We start from the raw sequence: 16324 nt of genomic DNA, 5'->3' as shown, positions 1-16324 counted from the left end.
AATTATATTCTTTCATACTTGTAATCAAGCAGGCATCAAAAATTAAAGTGAAAGGAACTCCACTGAGGCCCTGGAAGACCTAAAAAAGTTAAAACTTGAAAATCTTAAAAATATCAAATGAAGCTGACTTAAAATGCAATTTAGATGTGCAAAGGATAACAAATAAGCATCTTATAATTAAATTGGAAATCAATTTTGTGTGCGATTTATAGCAGGAATGACTGAAAAGCATTGCAATGCTCTTCATTTTTGGGTCATAAATTTATCATTCTACTGTACAGTGACAGAATGTTCTGAAAGTTTGCACATAGTTATTTGTCCTGATTTTTCTCCATGGATGCATGCAGCTTTAAATCATTTATAAAACAAAACTGAGTTACAATTTCTTTTTATCCATGCTGTTTCCTTACCTATTTTGCTCAGTCCTGCAATAATTACCACAAGCCCAAAAAGTAGGGGTGTTTTGACATGGTCAAAATTAAATTCTACCACATGTATTCTCTTGCTTTTATGACCATGACCTTCCTTTCCATGGAGACCGTCACTATGGGAATCTTTACATCCTGCCTCACTGTGGTTGTTACCGTGGTTACTGTGATTGGTATCTGAAATTTGAAATGGTGTCCTTTCACAAAAAATATCAGTTATATTATGTAAACACACTCACTGGGTGAGAAAAAAAGTGCAGCCTGACCAGGACTTGAACCTGTGACCCTCTAAATACTGTTCCACAGCTCTTCAGACTGAGATATCAGGCTGCTTACACATCTTCTTCCCTTAATAGTGAACAGTTCTAAATCATGACATTTTGTCATGCAGGTCTGCCCAGTAGTATATTTTTTTGAGTTCTGAAAGCGCAAGTAATGTCATTTTGAGAAAAAGGCAAACTTTTAATTCTAGTTTTTCAAACTTTTAATTCTAAGTCAAAAGAGTGATAATTGACAAAAATAGCTTCCAAGATAATTCTTGCTTCTTAGAAATGCATTTCAAATTTGACAGTGAAATTTAAGTTCTCCAAGTTTATTTGAGCATCTATGATTCTTTCTGAGAAAATTTGTATCACATCAAAAAAGCTAAAACATTCAAAGTAAAAAAAGGGAGCAATTAACTGTGGAAAAAGAAATTCATAAAGTTTCTTTGAAAAGTGCAGCTAAAAAGAAGTCACAGTTTAATAGTAAATTCAAAATAATCATCAACATCTTAAATAAGTGAAAATTTGAAATTTTCCGCAATTCAGAATGTGTCTTTATGTTCACCAGACCTCATTTACGCAAGTGTAAGAGTTCATTGATATTAATATCATATGACTATTAAATTTTATTAAAACTTTACATATTTTTATTTATGATTACTTCTTATATCACAGAAACAGAATTTATTAAACAATAAACTTCCATGTTTGGTTACTGAATGCATATTTGGTGTAGAACAATTAAAGAAATTTAGAAGATAAGCAAAGAGAGTTCTTTATAAGGGTTAAGAAGATCAGTAAAAAAGATCTTCATGTAGTTCCAGCTGTTGTATTTTATTTGATCAAAATGTACTTTAAAGCCAAATGCAACTGTTAAACAACAATTCATTTCTAATTTATTAAATACAATGACATTGAGTGGGATGAAAATAATGACTTTTGTTTTACATTTCATTATTATAAAGCTTTGATGTTATTTGTTGATAAAAAATTGTTTTCAATCTAAAAGCTATAAATGTTACTCAAATATTTATTTTGAGGATAATCAGTGATACAGACAGGGTAGGGTCATTTTTTTGTATTTGTTGTTGATTTGAAACCCAAAAGATCATAAAATTACTGGTGAAACATGCTGGTACTGAAAGGTAGACAAAAATGATCTATAGTGATTGTACAGACAGACAATGTAAATGTTAAAAATTAAATCAAGAAGTATTTTACATGTGATCCAAAAATGTTATTATTATTACCAGCATGTCATGTGGATAAAAATTCTCTTTTATATATATAGGGTAGAACCCTGGGAGTTGCAGCCTAACAGGCATTGCTTTAAAAAGGTTAAATTATTATTTTGCTTACTGCTAATAACAGGCATTGCTCTAGAAAAATTAAATTTAGATTTTGCTTGCTGCTTAACACTCGCGCATTTCTCTAAAAAAAAAACAGTTAAATTTAAATTTTGGTTGCTGCTAAAAAGGTAAAGGTAAAATCAATGGCAAATGTCAAAGTCAAATCAATGTCAAATCTGCAACTTGCTTATGTCTGATTGAAAGAAAACTTAACAATGCCATACAACATGTCAATTCTGAAAGGTCAAATCAATGGCAAATGTCAAGGTCAAATCAGCAACTTATTTATATGTCTGATTAGAAAAAAAACTTTGCCATTTGACATGTCATAAATATGCATACCTTTAACATGTGGACTTGAAGTCACATGACCAGATGTAACAGGGTTTACTGTAGCTGGGGAATATGTTGCATTGCGTACTGTCAGGGGCTTGTGTACATCCTCTCCTGTTGCTATGGCAACATGACAAACTTTTACAACAAACAGGACCAAATAAAACCTCATTTTGAGTTTTCTTTTAGCCTGAAATAGATTGAAAATATAAAACCAATTAGGTATTAATCATGTGACATTATAAATGGAAATAAAAAGCTGAGCAAGTTAGCTTATATTAAAGCTAACATGTTTTTGTGTTGATAAACCAAGACTTGTTTTAACCCTTTCCCAGCTGGAACCAAAAGCGCTTTTATAATTACTAGGGACTATAACCCTTTAATTGCCACAACTACATGTAAAGAGCCCGGCCAGTCAGCAGATCCATGCAGTCTGAGTCTCTGACCAGGTTCTACACTGTCGGTTCACTTAAAGCAGCACTACACCTCCAGATTCATGCAAATTTTCATGAAAATTTGAAAATGTATTTAACAGTATCATATTGTAATATAGTCACCTAAAAGAATGCAATTAACACATTATCGATGGCACTTACAACCTAATTGTAAATTACTATAAAGAGGTCAAAATATGCAAAAACAGCCCTTACGGCGTTAGTAACCCATTGGAAATATAGTTATACATACTGAAAAATTTGGTCATTAATCGCACATAACACATAAATTTTTACTAAAATTTTGAATACCTTTCCTAAAATCTTGTTACATTTTTCTCAGGTTAAATGATTTTATCGAAATATTTTTGCTCATCTGGAGGTGTGCAGCTTTAAACATTATAAAGTTCTCCAATAAATCTTAATAACACTAAACTGATAATGGACAGTTCTTAAAAATGTTTATTGCAACAATGATGGCACGCCATTTTCCTCAAATATCACACCAATGCACAAGTATTACACCAATCCACACAAATATTTAACCAATCCATAAATAATCATACCAATCCATAAGTTATAACAACAGTCAACAAGTAATAACAACAACCCACAAGTAATAACAACAATCCACAAGTTTTACACTTTAATCTGCAAGTCTGACACCAATCCACAAGTATTACACCAATCCACAAGTGTTACACCAATCTACATATTTTACTTTTATCTGCAAGTTTTACACTAATCTGCAAGATTTACACCAATCTGCAAGATAAGACCTAAAGAAATTACACCAATTCACAAGTACAAGAAAAAAACACAAATACACAAGTATTACACCAATCCACAAGTTAAACACTAATCTGCAAGTATTTATTACACCAATCTGCAAGTAAAACATCAATCTGCAAGTATTACATCAATCCACAAGTATTACACCAATGCACTAGTAAATTTACACCAATCTACAAATTACACCAATCTGGAAGTAAATTACACCAATCCACAAGTAAATACACCAATCCAAAAGTATTACACCAATTAACAAGTATTACACCAAATCACCGATCCACAAGTAATTTCAACAATCCACAAGTATTACAACTGAACCAGCAAGGCAATATTACACCAATCTGCAAGAATCACACCAATCCACAAGGAATTACACTAAACCACAAGTCTTACACAAATCTGCAAGTTATTAAGACCTAAAAAACACAAATCAGACAGTAATCCTAACAACAGAATATCTGGAACTACTTGAACAATGTTTAGAATACTCTTCAACCTTTATAGTTAACCCTATAGGAGCCACTTTGATCATTTTAGTTGCTATTTGTTAAACTTCATTTTAAAATTGAAAACAGACGTTTGTATTTATTATATTCTTTTTGCATGCCGTAAATAAAATGTTGTTTTTAGCAAGTATAATATAACTAAAATACACCCGATATATGAAAAATAATGAACTTGACTTTCTCATTGATTAAATATATATGTTCATACATACCAGTATGTATATACATATAAATCAGACAAAACATAAACATATCTAAAGTGGCGCCAATCTGACAAGAGAAAAAAATATCCAATCACTATTTTTACAGACAGACACTTATAATTATATAAACTTAGTCTTCATCTGGAAATGTTTGAGGAAAAAAATGAAAAAGAAATAAATCTGATGTGTCTGTCTTCCAAATATCATGACATCTGGAAAAAAAGTAATCCCTTAGAAGCATGAAAAACAGCAAAATTACATAAAAATTTCAGATTCAGTTTGATTGAGTCTGTACATGAGGGATAATAAAAAATTGCAACCCCCTCACACCCCCTCACTATGTGGGCTTGAGCGGTACTCAAAGCAGTAACTCTTTTAGCCAATTGATGGCAACAGGAATGCTACCAGTGTAAAACCAATTGAAGATGGTCGGCACTTTTCCCTATTTAGTCGGAGTACATATTTTGAATTTTTACCCTAAAAATGATAAATTGTTAAGTCCAGATTAAAGGAAAGACAAGTCCACTAAAGATAATAAGCTGCAGAGGATAAGGGTTCATTATATATAAACTTAAAGACAGTAATAAGGTGTTTCTCGCCGAATCTTCCAAAAAATTCCATTTCTCAAGATCTTCCCCACCTAAAGTAATAAAGGCTTCTTCATCATCATGTTTCCACTCACGTCCTGATTGTTAATTCTATTATTAGACTATGTTTTATCTATCTTCAATCTTTTGCAAACTAAATTTCCTCATTTGGTGTTTGAAGTGCTGCGCAGCATTTTTCACTGCGATATCATCAGCAATAGCAATTTAATTAATTGCGTGAACTAACTGGCATCTCCTGGGTGTCTTTTGTAAATTTGCAGAATAACTCATAATAATATTTTATTCAAACCACAGTTCATAAATTTATGAAAAAGGAAATTCTAAAATGCTGTACTTAAATAAATCATTGTTGCTGTTGATCTGGTAGGAATGTATAAAATCCCGAACTTTAGCAGTATATAATTATAATGAAACAGAAAACATTTTATGAGATAAATAAGGTATCTGCAGTTCATCTTACACAATAAAGTTATTCTAAATTTACCAATGACAAGAGAAACCATAAGTGTGAACTTGATCTTTGACCAACTTATCTAATAAGAGGGTTAATGCACATTTTTTTCATGCATCAACATCTGCAGAAGCACATAAGGACATATTTCAAGCCTGCAGGACTTCTGCAAATGTTAATGCACAAAAAGGTGCATTGCAAAAAAGGTATATGTCTAAATAGGTAATTTTGTATAAGAAACCATTGCTCAGTGTGCCATGCTTTCAACATGCTAATTACAATGCACCATGTGATGAATTTCCAATAGAAATCATTATTGAATTTAGCCTCGTTTTCATTTACTGATTCCAAAAAGTCCATATCATATATATCCTCCGATATAGCCTCGTTTTCATTTCCTGAGTCCAAAAGTTTTATATCAAATCAATATCACACCTCATATAGCCATAAAAGGTTCATATCAAAATCATATCATACCCAATCTAGCCCTGTATTCATAATTTGAGAATCATAAATCCATATCTATCCTTATTGTAATTGAAGTAAAACATTATAATTTAAAGTTCAAAATTTCAAAATATGGTTGAGAACAAAACAATTATTCTATTGGACTCGTACATGGCTGCAAAATCTATATCAGACTTGGCTAGTGCCTTGTCCAATACAGGTTTGACACCTGTGTACTCAATCAATAGACTTCAGTATTGTACTCAACTAAGTATTATTACTTCATAATAGTTATACCATGGAGATTCAACGCATAAAAACTGTCTTAAAGAAAAGGAAGCAATACAGACTTTATAACAATATATATATACAAAATATATATTTTTTTAAAAAAAACATTAAACCCTGTACAATTATCTTTTACCTATAGATAATCTAAAAATCATAAATTAGATAAAAAAAATTAAAAATCAGTACTGACTTAATTAATTAATTAATTATTTAATTAATTAATTTATATCTAATTCTTAATAAAAGGAAATAATTTAAATATTGAATTTACCTTTAACAGCACGATTTATAATCCACAGATAAATATTATGTTTGATATTAACAGAATTAAAGAGGCTAGAACTGAGCTGTAACTTTCACTGTGGTTATTGGAGAATATTTCTCCTTCTATTGGAATTTATGCTTATACTGTATAAGCTGTTAGAACCCTCTGGTGTATGTCATATTATATTGCTAGGAAGTGTCAGAAAGTAAAAAAGTGCCATACTAATTAATATTATACCAATTATTAACAGCAATTAACAACACCAGTGTGTGGGTTTTGTTCATTTTAAACCCTTAAAGGCCCATTTTGCCTCAGATATGCTATCATTATAATTTCTTAAAATAATTTTATTTTTTGTTTCTTTTTACTGTTTTCAGAAAAATTATCATAAAATTTTGTCACATTGATGAACTATCTTTTACTACCTTAAAATTGGCTCGGTTAGCAATTGGTATAATCAATAGTGAACAAGTATTTTGTACGGAAGTCTGAGGCAATATGGGCCTTTAAGAATTCCAGCAAGTAAAGGGTTAACATTGATATTATTCACTCATAGTCATTTTAATTTACTAAGATTAAAGAATATTAGTTGCCATGTAATATATAGCATGATAAAATGTTTTACAAAATGTCAAAACTTTAACTTTTTTTGTTTAATTTTTTCACACAAAAAAATCACAAAAGTTCTTGCACTAGGCTGGTATTTTCAAAGATCAATGATTCCATCACACCCTTTAAACATAATGCCAGTGCTGTCCACACATCAAATCTGTCATTGCTTTAGTAGGAGTAATCTTTAGATACTCTTAAATAAATGACATTTGCTAAAGTGCATGATTTTCGCATTTTCCAACTTTCCGTTTCATAATGGCGCCTCTGACTGGTTGAACAAAAATTATGGGTTGCAGACTTCAAAGATTATAAGTTTTGCTCCTCTGCACCCAAAGATATTCATGGTTCATTCCTGACATGGGGCTGGAATTTATTTTGACATTATTTTAATTGTATGTAACTTAATAAATATAGAAAAATAAAATAGAAATTCATGACTGACTCAGCTAAAAACAGTTCTATGAGCATCATCGCAAAGTTATAACTTATTAAATTGCAATCTCTTATATATCACAAACCAAAAAAGAAATAATTTTAAAAAACACTTACATCAAACATGTATGCCAATGTTTAAAATCAACTTAAATTTTGAAAAATTTAATTCAATTTAAAATTAAACAATCTCTTTTACCTGCTTAAAATCAAGGACTCTGTTACATAATACCGGTATATTTCCTTTAGATATTTATCTATTACCAGGATATTTAATTTCTGTGTACAAACCAGTAAATACGGATGTAATATTTTTTATATTTTATATTATCTAATATTTCCTTTTATTGTGATCTAGCATTATCAGTCATTTATTAAATGTATAGTTTTTCTTGGTTCACTGTGCACTAGATGTCTAGCTGATATTCAATCTTAAAGTTAAGCTGGGCCGGTTTTTTTTTCAAGACCTTGGAGAGTGAAACGGTATAATAGAAGCGTGTATTTTACTAAGCTGTAAAGGGTTACCTGAGACAGCGATTTTTTTGGGGGGCTTATTTTACAGCCGACATTCAGTCATATTCCCAAATGAACAAAGTATATTATTTTCCCAATCCATAGGAAAAAATTCCCAAATGGAAGTGCTGAAATGTTAGAAGATGCTATCCAAGATTAAGTGTTTGTTTGTATTCATTTCATCACTGCAAAATTTCTTATTAATTCCTAATTTTTTACAAAACATTGCTGAATATTTGAATATTAAAGATTTCTTTTCCTTAAAGATTCTGTGACTTTAGTTAAAACTGAGCAATCTTATAAATAAAATTTGCTAACAGCTACAAAAAGGAAAACATCATAAAAACTGAAGAGTGCTAAAAATTTTTAAAGTACCAAAGGCTATGGATCTTTCATTATTCACTGTAGAAAACAAGAAAAGTTCATGAATGCAGACTGTTCAAGATGTACAAAATACCAGTTCAATGATATGCATTGAATATTGGCATTCTATAAGCACATTTAAAGGATTATAGCACTCTCAGTACATACAACTTAAAAGAATAAGAAAATTATTACCTACATAAAAATTCACACAAAGAACTAATTCACACCTTCGAATGCAATAATTTTTCTTTACCCTCCCACCCCCCACCACACACATACATAAATTACCAGCTGTTGTTTTGAATCAATGAAAACTGATTAATAATTGGCCTCATAAACAAAACATTGTATATCACATATTTTCCTTCATTATTGTTTCAATATGTTAATTATTATCTATAAGGTCACATTTCATCAGTGAAAATCCATTTCATGTTAAATGTTGAATACTGGATGGTTACAACATCCATCAATGAACACTCATTGAACAGGGTAAATCAAAATGAGACTGCAGCATTTTCAATTTCTGCGTTTTGGTCAAGAAACCTAACAGCTGCGTGATGGGCAAGAAACTTTACAGCAGAGATAGGCAAGAAACCTTACAGCAGAGATAGGCAAGAAACCTTACAGCAGAGATGGGCAAGAAACCTAACAGCAGAGATGGGCAAGAAACCTTACAGAAAAGATAGGCAAGAAACCTTACATCAGAGGTAGGCAAGAAACCTTACATCAGAGGTAGGCAAGAAACTTTACAGCAGAGATTGGCAAGAAACCTTACAGCAGAGTTGGTCAAGAAACCTTACAGAAGAGATGGGCAAGAAACCTTACAGCACAGGTGGGCAAGAAGCCTTACAGCAAAGGACGAGAAACCTTATAGCAGAGATGGACAAGAAACCTTACAGCAGAGATGGGCAAGAAACCTTACAGCAGAGATGGACAAGAAACTTTACAGAAGAGATTGGCAAGAAACTTAACAGCAGGGATGGACAATACACCTTACAGCAAAGATGGGCAATAAACTTTACAGAAGAGGTGGGCAAGATACCTTACAGAAGAGATAGGTAAGAAACCTTACAGCAGAGATGGGCAAAAAACCTAACAGCAGAGGTAGGCATGAAACCTTACAGCAGAGATAGGCATTGCCAATAACCTTACAGCAGAGATGGGCAAGAAACCTTACAGCAGAGTTGGGCAAGAAACCTTACAGCAAGATGGGCAAGAAACTTTACAGCAGAGATGGGCAAGAAACCTTACAGCAGAGTTGGGCAAGAAACCTTACAGCAGAGATGGGGAAGAAACATTACAGCACAGGTGGGCAAGAAACCTTACAGCAAAGGACAAGAAACCTTACAGCAGAGATGGGCAAGAAACCTTACAGCACAGGTGGGCAATTTCTTCTGTAAATTCTTGCCCACCTCTTCTGTAGAGTTTATTGCCCATCTCTGCTGTAAGGTGTATTGTCCATCTCTGCTGTTAGGTTTTTTGCCCATCTCTGCTGTGAGGTTTCTTGCCCATTTCTGCTGTGAGGTTTCTTGTCCATCTCTGCTGTGAGGTTTCTTGTCCATCTCTGCTGTAAGGTTTCTTGCCCATCTCTGCTATAAGGTTTCTCGTCCTTTGCTGTAAGGCTTCTTGCCCACCTGTGCTGTAAGGTTTCTTGCCAATCTTTTCTGTAAGGTTTCTTACCTATTTCTTCTGTAAATTCTTGCCCACCTCTTCTGTAGAGTTTATTGCCTATTTCTGCTGTTAGGTTTCTTGCCCATCTCTGTTGTAAGGTTTCTTGCCCAACTCTGCTGTAAGGTTCCTTGTCCTTTGCTGTAAGGTTTCTTGCCCACCTGTGCTGTAATGTTTCTTCCCCATCTCTGTTGTAAGGTTTCTTGCCCAACTCTGCTGTAAGGTTTCTTGCCCATCTCTGCTGTAAGGTTTCTTGCCCATCTCTGCTGTAAGGTTTCTTGCCCAACTCTGCTGTAAGGTTTCTTCCCCATCTCTGCATTTAGGTTTCTGGCAATGCCTACAACAGAGATGGGCAAGAAACCTAACAGCAGAAATGGGCAAGAAACCTCACAGCAGAGATGGGCAAAAAACCTTACAGCAGAGATTGACAAACAAGAGGGCCATGATGGCCCTGAGGTCGATCACCTGTATATAGCCCCCCCCCCACCCCCAGGCCAATTTTTACCCAAGGGCTTTTATTTGTTTATTTGAACAGACTTGGTAGACACCCATAAGAAGAAGTTTCATGCTAAACATCTAATTTCTAGCTCAATGGGATTTTTAAAAGAAGATTTTTAAAGTTTTTACTATACACATATAGTTAAAAACAATGACACCCCTGGGGCAGGGCCAGTTTTGACCCCCGGGCTTTTATTTGAACAAACTTTGTAGATATTTACTTAAAGATGTTGCATGCTTAATATCTAAACTCTAGCTATTTGGGTTTTTTCAAAGAAGATTTTTAAGTTTTTGCTATACACATATAAGGAAAATCAATGAACCCCCCCCCCCCGGGCAGGGCCAGTTTTGACCCCAGGGCTTTTATTTGAACATACTTGGTAGACACCCATTAGAACATGTTTTATGCTAAATATCTTAGCTCTAGCTCTTTGAGTTCTTTAAAAGAAGATTTTTTAAGTTTTTGGGGCGGGGCCAATTTTGACCCCAGGGCTTTTATTTGAACAAACTTGGTAGACACTCATTAGAAGATGTTTCATGCTTAATATCTTAGCTCTAGCTCTTTGGGTTCTTTAAAAGAAGATTTTTTAAGTTTTTACTATATGTATATAGGGAAAATCAATGACCCCCTGGGGCGGGGCCAATTTTGACCCCAGGGCTTTTATTTGAACAAACTTGGTAGACACTCACTAGAAGATGTTTCATGCCAAATATCTTAGCTCTAGCTCTTTGGGTTCTTTAAAAGAAGATTTTTTAAGTTTTTACTTTATGCATATAGGGAAAATCAATGACCCCCTGGGGCGGGGCCAATTTTGACCCCAGGGCTTTTATTTGAACAAACTTGGTAGACACTCACTGGAAAATGTTTCATGCCAAATATCTAAGCTCTAGCTCTTAGGGTTGTTAAAAAGAAGATATTTAAAGATTTTTCTTTCGGTTGCCATGGCAACCAGAGTTCTGCATGGAATTAAATTCTTTGAACAATTTTTAAAGGTGACCACCAAAGGAACATTCCTGTGAAGTTTGGATGAAATTGGCTCAGTGGTTTATGAGGAGATGTCATTTAAAGCAAAAGTTTACGGACGGACGCCGGACGGACGGACGGAGGGACGACGGACGGACGCCGGACGAAAAGCGATCACAAAAGCTCACCCTGTCACTTTGTGACAGGTGAGCTAAAAACCTAACAGCAGAGATGGACAATACACCTTACAGCAGAGATGGGCAATAAACTCTACAGAAGAGGTGGGCAAGAATTTACAGAAGAAATAGGTAAGAAACCTTACAGAAAAGATTGGCAAGAAACCTTACAGCAGAGATAGACAAGAAACCTTACAGCAGAGATGGGTAAGAAACCTTACAGAAGAGATCGGCAAGAAACCTAACAGCAGAAATGGACAATACACCTTACAGCAGAGATGGGCAATAAACTTAACAGAAGAGGTGGGCAATTTGAATTTACCTTACAGAAGAGATAGGTAAGAAACCTTACAGAAAAGATTGGCAAGAAACCTAACAGACTCCATGGGCAAGAAACCTTACAGCAGAGATGGGCAATAAACTTAACAGAAGAGGTGGGCAAGAATTTACCTTACAGAAGAGATAGGTAAGAAACCTTACAGAAGAGATTGGCAAGAAACCTAACAGAAGCCATGGGCAAGAAACCTTACAGAAGAGATGGGCAAGAAACCTTACAGCAAAGAAAGGCAAGAAACCTTACAGCAGAAGTGGGAAAAAAAATCTTCAGGCAAGGATGGGCAAGAAACCTTCCACTATGGAGGTGGGAAAAGAAAACCATACACACAGGTGGGCAAGAAACATATACAGCACAGGTGGGCAAGAAACATTACAGCACAGGTGGGCAAGAAACGTTACAGCAGAGGCGGGCAAGAAACCTTACAGCAGAGGTGGGCAGGAAACCTGCAAAGATTGGCAAACAAACACACTGGGGCAGCAATGAAAACTTTCTCTTATTCAAATAAGCTGAAACAATTGTGTAGGCTATATTTATTCAACAAAATTGAAAACATGTGTTTGAACACTGCCTAAATCAAAACATAAATTGTCTAAATATTGGAGAGATGTAGAATTCGAATTGTAGAGAATTTAAGCACCTCCATTATTCATACAAGAAACAATTCCCACTTAAAATACCGTCTTCTAATTAAAACTAATCTTCTAGAAAAAAGGTTTTAGCAAACAGGTAAATTTACAGCAGCATAAATTACAAGCTATATACATAAATCAAACTCTTATTGTTACTAAAACAACACTGGAGTACAACTAAATGGGTGCATAATATGATTATAATCTTAAAGGCACATAATGCCTCAGAACTTTTTTTTTCTTTCTGTTATATTATTTTTATATTTTATATTATAATGGGTTTAAAACATATGAGACACTCATCGCACGTAGGAAATAGCACTGAATTTGAAACAATTGTGACAAAAAAAAGCATGAATCGGGAGGCATGCTGCTTTAAGTAATAAATATCTTTTATTTGGGGCTTGCAAATTTTATATTTGCTTTTCTAGGCTTCCTTTTAAGCCATTATTAAATAAACATTCAATTTTTTTCAAAAATTTAAATTTCATCCTTTGACAAACTTTTTTTAATAAAACCCCTAAATTGTCTTTTTGCAATCCCAAAAAAAAAATTTTAAAAGTAATTTTAAGGGAATTTTTCATGTAACAATAAAGGCAAGGGATGGAATTCATTACTTAGGGAAAAATTAATTCCAAAAAAATAAAAGAAATAATGATCATCAATTTTTTTCCCCTTATGTTTGAAAAGGGCTTTTAAAATTTGTAAACCCCAAAAATTTTTTTGTAAAAAAACCAAAAGGTCTTCAAGACAAACAAACCAACTAAAGAATTCAATAGCTAATCAATTATTAACTTGGCTTAGAAATGATTTTCCAAGAACAAACATTAAGATGTTAAGAACATTAAAAGAACTAATTAGTCTGAAACTTGACCATTTAGACAATAACTTCCCAAAGTAATTTTTATACCTTTTAAATTTAAAATAATTTTTTTGTGTTTTAAAAATTTAAAAGGGTTTTTTCAATTTTAAAAAAAAACAATGCCCCCAAATCAGGCTTTGCATAAACTCAACCCTCGACTGACATTACTAATTTAAATGCACAATCATTAACGTTATAATTTTTTATTTATACACCTTAATGACTGTATTTTTACACACACAAAAATAATTCCATTGGGGTTTTTTTTCCAGATTTTCCATAGGCATTTCACAAAAGGTATATTATCACAGGAAATTAATATGAATGGTTTTTCATGGGGTTCATTTGCGCTCATTGATTCAATTTAAAAATGAAAGTGAAAACCCGTATCACATTCGGTTGAAGCCCTTGAATGATACCCAAATTTGGGAGAATCAACTCCAGGGAAATTTTAGAACATGTAAGAAAAGCAACCATTGGCCCAAAATACCCTTTTTTTTAAAATATTTTTATAATTTCTGCATGTTAATTTTTAATGTCACTTTTTAAATTTTATAACCCTGACAAAATTTTTTGTGTTATATAAACGGCCCCTGTCAAATTTTTGAACCTATTTTCTTTTTTTTTCCCTTTAAAACTTTCAAAGCCGGGTGAAACCAAAATTTTTTCCAAGGGGAAATTTAAAAATTTTGGGGAAAAAGTAATAAGATTTAAAGAAAATTTTAAAGGAAAAAAAAAATTAAATGAAATTTATATTTTTGGCAAAAAATTTTTAAAAGAAATGATTTTTTGCAGTAAATTTTTCACCAAATTTTTTTCAAAACTGCGTTACTTAAACAAAGTAGGGGCTTTTTTTTCAATTAAATTTTTAAACCCCTTTTTTTGGGAATTTACATGGATTAAAGAGTGCCAATATGCAATTGTGTCAATTACTTTTTTTGTTACATGCAAATTTTTAAATTTTAAAAAAATTTAAAATTTTGACAAAAGGGATTTAATTTTGGAGGGTTCCCGCACTTTTAAAAATTGGGAAATTCAAATGAGTATTATAAATTTGTTCAGGTTAAAATGGGATATAAAAAATGGTTTTTTTGCAAATAAAAATCCCCTTTTTTGGCCCCCCGGGGGAAATATATACCAAACCGTTTTTTATAGGCCCAAATTTTTAAACCTTTAAAAAAACTTTTTTAAAAATTTAAATAAAAAACATTGATTTATCAAATTTTTAAAAATTGAAAAAAAATTTTTTTTATTGCTCATCATCAAATTTTATTCAAGGGTATTTTTTTAAATTTTAGGAAAAAATATGTTTTATAATATTTAATATATTGCACTTAGCTAATTTATCCTGTTACTCAAATCATGAGGTCTTCATATGACATAAAATCATAATACATCCTACTTAACTATTTCCAATTAAATCAGATTTTAATGTTAAAGTATAGCTGGGTGTCCTCAATTCTTCAATGTTTTTGATTCAACATTATTTTTGTTTATGTACAAAAGTTTTCTGAGATGTTCCTGGCATTTTTTGCATCAATTCAAGTATAAGAAATAAAGTGTATAAAAATTATGCTAATACTGTCAAGTCAGGGTCACTCTTTCAAGTAAACTTTAATCAATATACAAGAGTTAACTTTCTGCATCATTTTAAATTCTCCTACAGGTAAATATCAACTTCTCCTCAATCAGATCTCCTCAAGGTAAAATATAAACTCCTCAATCAGATCTCCTCAAGGTAAAATATAAACTCCTCAATCAGATCTCCTCAAGGTAAAATATAAACTCCTCAATCAGATCTCCAAAAAGGTAAAAAAATTAAAATTCCCCTTTAATTAGAAACTCACAAGGTAAAATATTAAAAATCCCCCAATCAGACCCACAAGGTTTAAAAAATAAAATTCCTCAATAGTCCCCTCAAAGGTTTAAAAAATAAAACCCCCTCAAATCAAAATCTCCCAAGGTAAAAAAAAAAACTCCCCAAAATCAATCCACAAGGTAAAAATCAACTTCTCTCATTAGATCTCTACAAGGAAAATTTAACCCTTTTCTAAATCAATCTCACAAGGAAAAATATCAATTTCCCAAAAATCAATCTCAGAAAAAGAATATTCAACTTCCTCCTTGATCTCAGATATCCAACAGCAGTAATATCAAAAGGTATCAACTTTTCTCTCAATTCAGATCTCAATAAAGGTAAAAATATTCAATTTATAATCACATCTCTTACAAAGTAAAATATCAACTCCTCATCAGAAATCTCTACAAGTAAAATTATAGTCAACCTCTCCCTCAATCAGATAGCTCCACAAGGGTAAAACTATCAATAACTCCTCAAATAAGATCTCTACACAAAAGTAAAATATCAATTTCTTAATACATCAAAAGTCGGACAAAGTAAAATATCCAAAAGGTTCTCAATCACATCTAATACTTTACAGGTAAAAAATTATCAAACTTCTATCTCAATCAATCTCTAAAGGAAAAAAAATTCAATTCTTTAACTTTAAAGGTTTAAAAAACTTCCAATTTTTTAAAAGTTTAAATATAAACTTCCAAAAAAAATATAAACCCCTCAATTTTCCTTTAAAAAAAATTCAATTTTTAAAACAGAATTTTTAAGGGAAAAATTTTCCTTATGATTTTAGTTCCTTTTAGAACTTTTAATCCCTAAGCCTTTATTTTTAAAGATTCTAATTTTCTAGGGGAAAAAAAAAATAATGGGGATTTTTGGGGGATTAATTAAGGAACTTCTGAAATTTTTTTAAGGGGACGGATTTTTTTTCATATAAGGTTTTCAATTTTCACATGAAGTAACCAAAATGTTTAAATTTTGCCCAAAAATAATCAAAATAAAGGTTTGGGGTGGGGGGGGGGGGGTTCAGAGCTACCTG

The 16324-nt window shown here is 32.4% G+C and overlaps 1 protein-coding gene across 7 annotated transcripts in view; it reads right to left on the bottom strand.

Moving 5' to 3' along the window:
- Positions 1–16324, bottom strand: part of LOC132725951 (sodium/hydrogen exchanger 4-like) — a 79637-nt gene that overhangs the window by 37933 nt on the left and 25380 nt on the right. For 6 of the 7 annotated variants that reach the window (XM_060711172.1, XM_060711177.1, XM_060711179.1 and 3 more), the window contains 2 exons: positions 2383–2563; positions 411–605 (listed from right to left, as the gene is read on the bottom strand). In XM_060711172.1, coding sequence (XP_060567155.1) covers positions 411–605; positions 2383–2545 — 358 coding nt within the window. In that variant the 5' untranslated portion in view covers positions 2546–2563. Of the gene's footprint in view, positions 1–410; positions 606–2382; positions 2564–6376; positions 6509–16324 lie in introns of those variants that run through there. The other variant, XM_060711174.1, reaches the window with a different exon arrangement.

The sequence above is a fragment of the Ruditapes philippinarum genome, unplaced genomic scaffold (genome assembly GCF_026571515.1).
Source record: "Ruditapes philippinarum isolate M1 unplaced genomic scaffold, ASM2657151v2 ctg473_1_1_1_1, whole genome shotgun sequence".
NCBI classification, from domain to species: Eukaryota; Metazoa; Mollusca; class Bivalvia; order Venerida; family Veneridae; genus Ruditapes; species Ruditapes philippinarum.
This window is presented reverse-complemented; position numbering and strand designations above follow the sequence as displayed.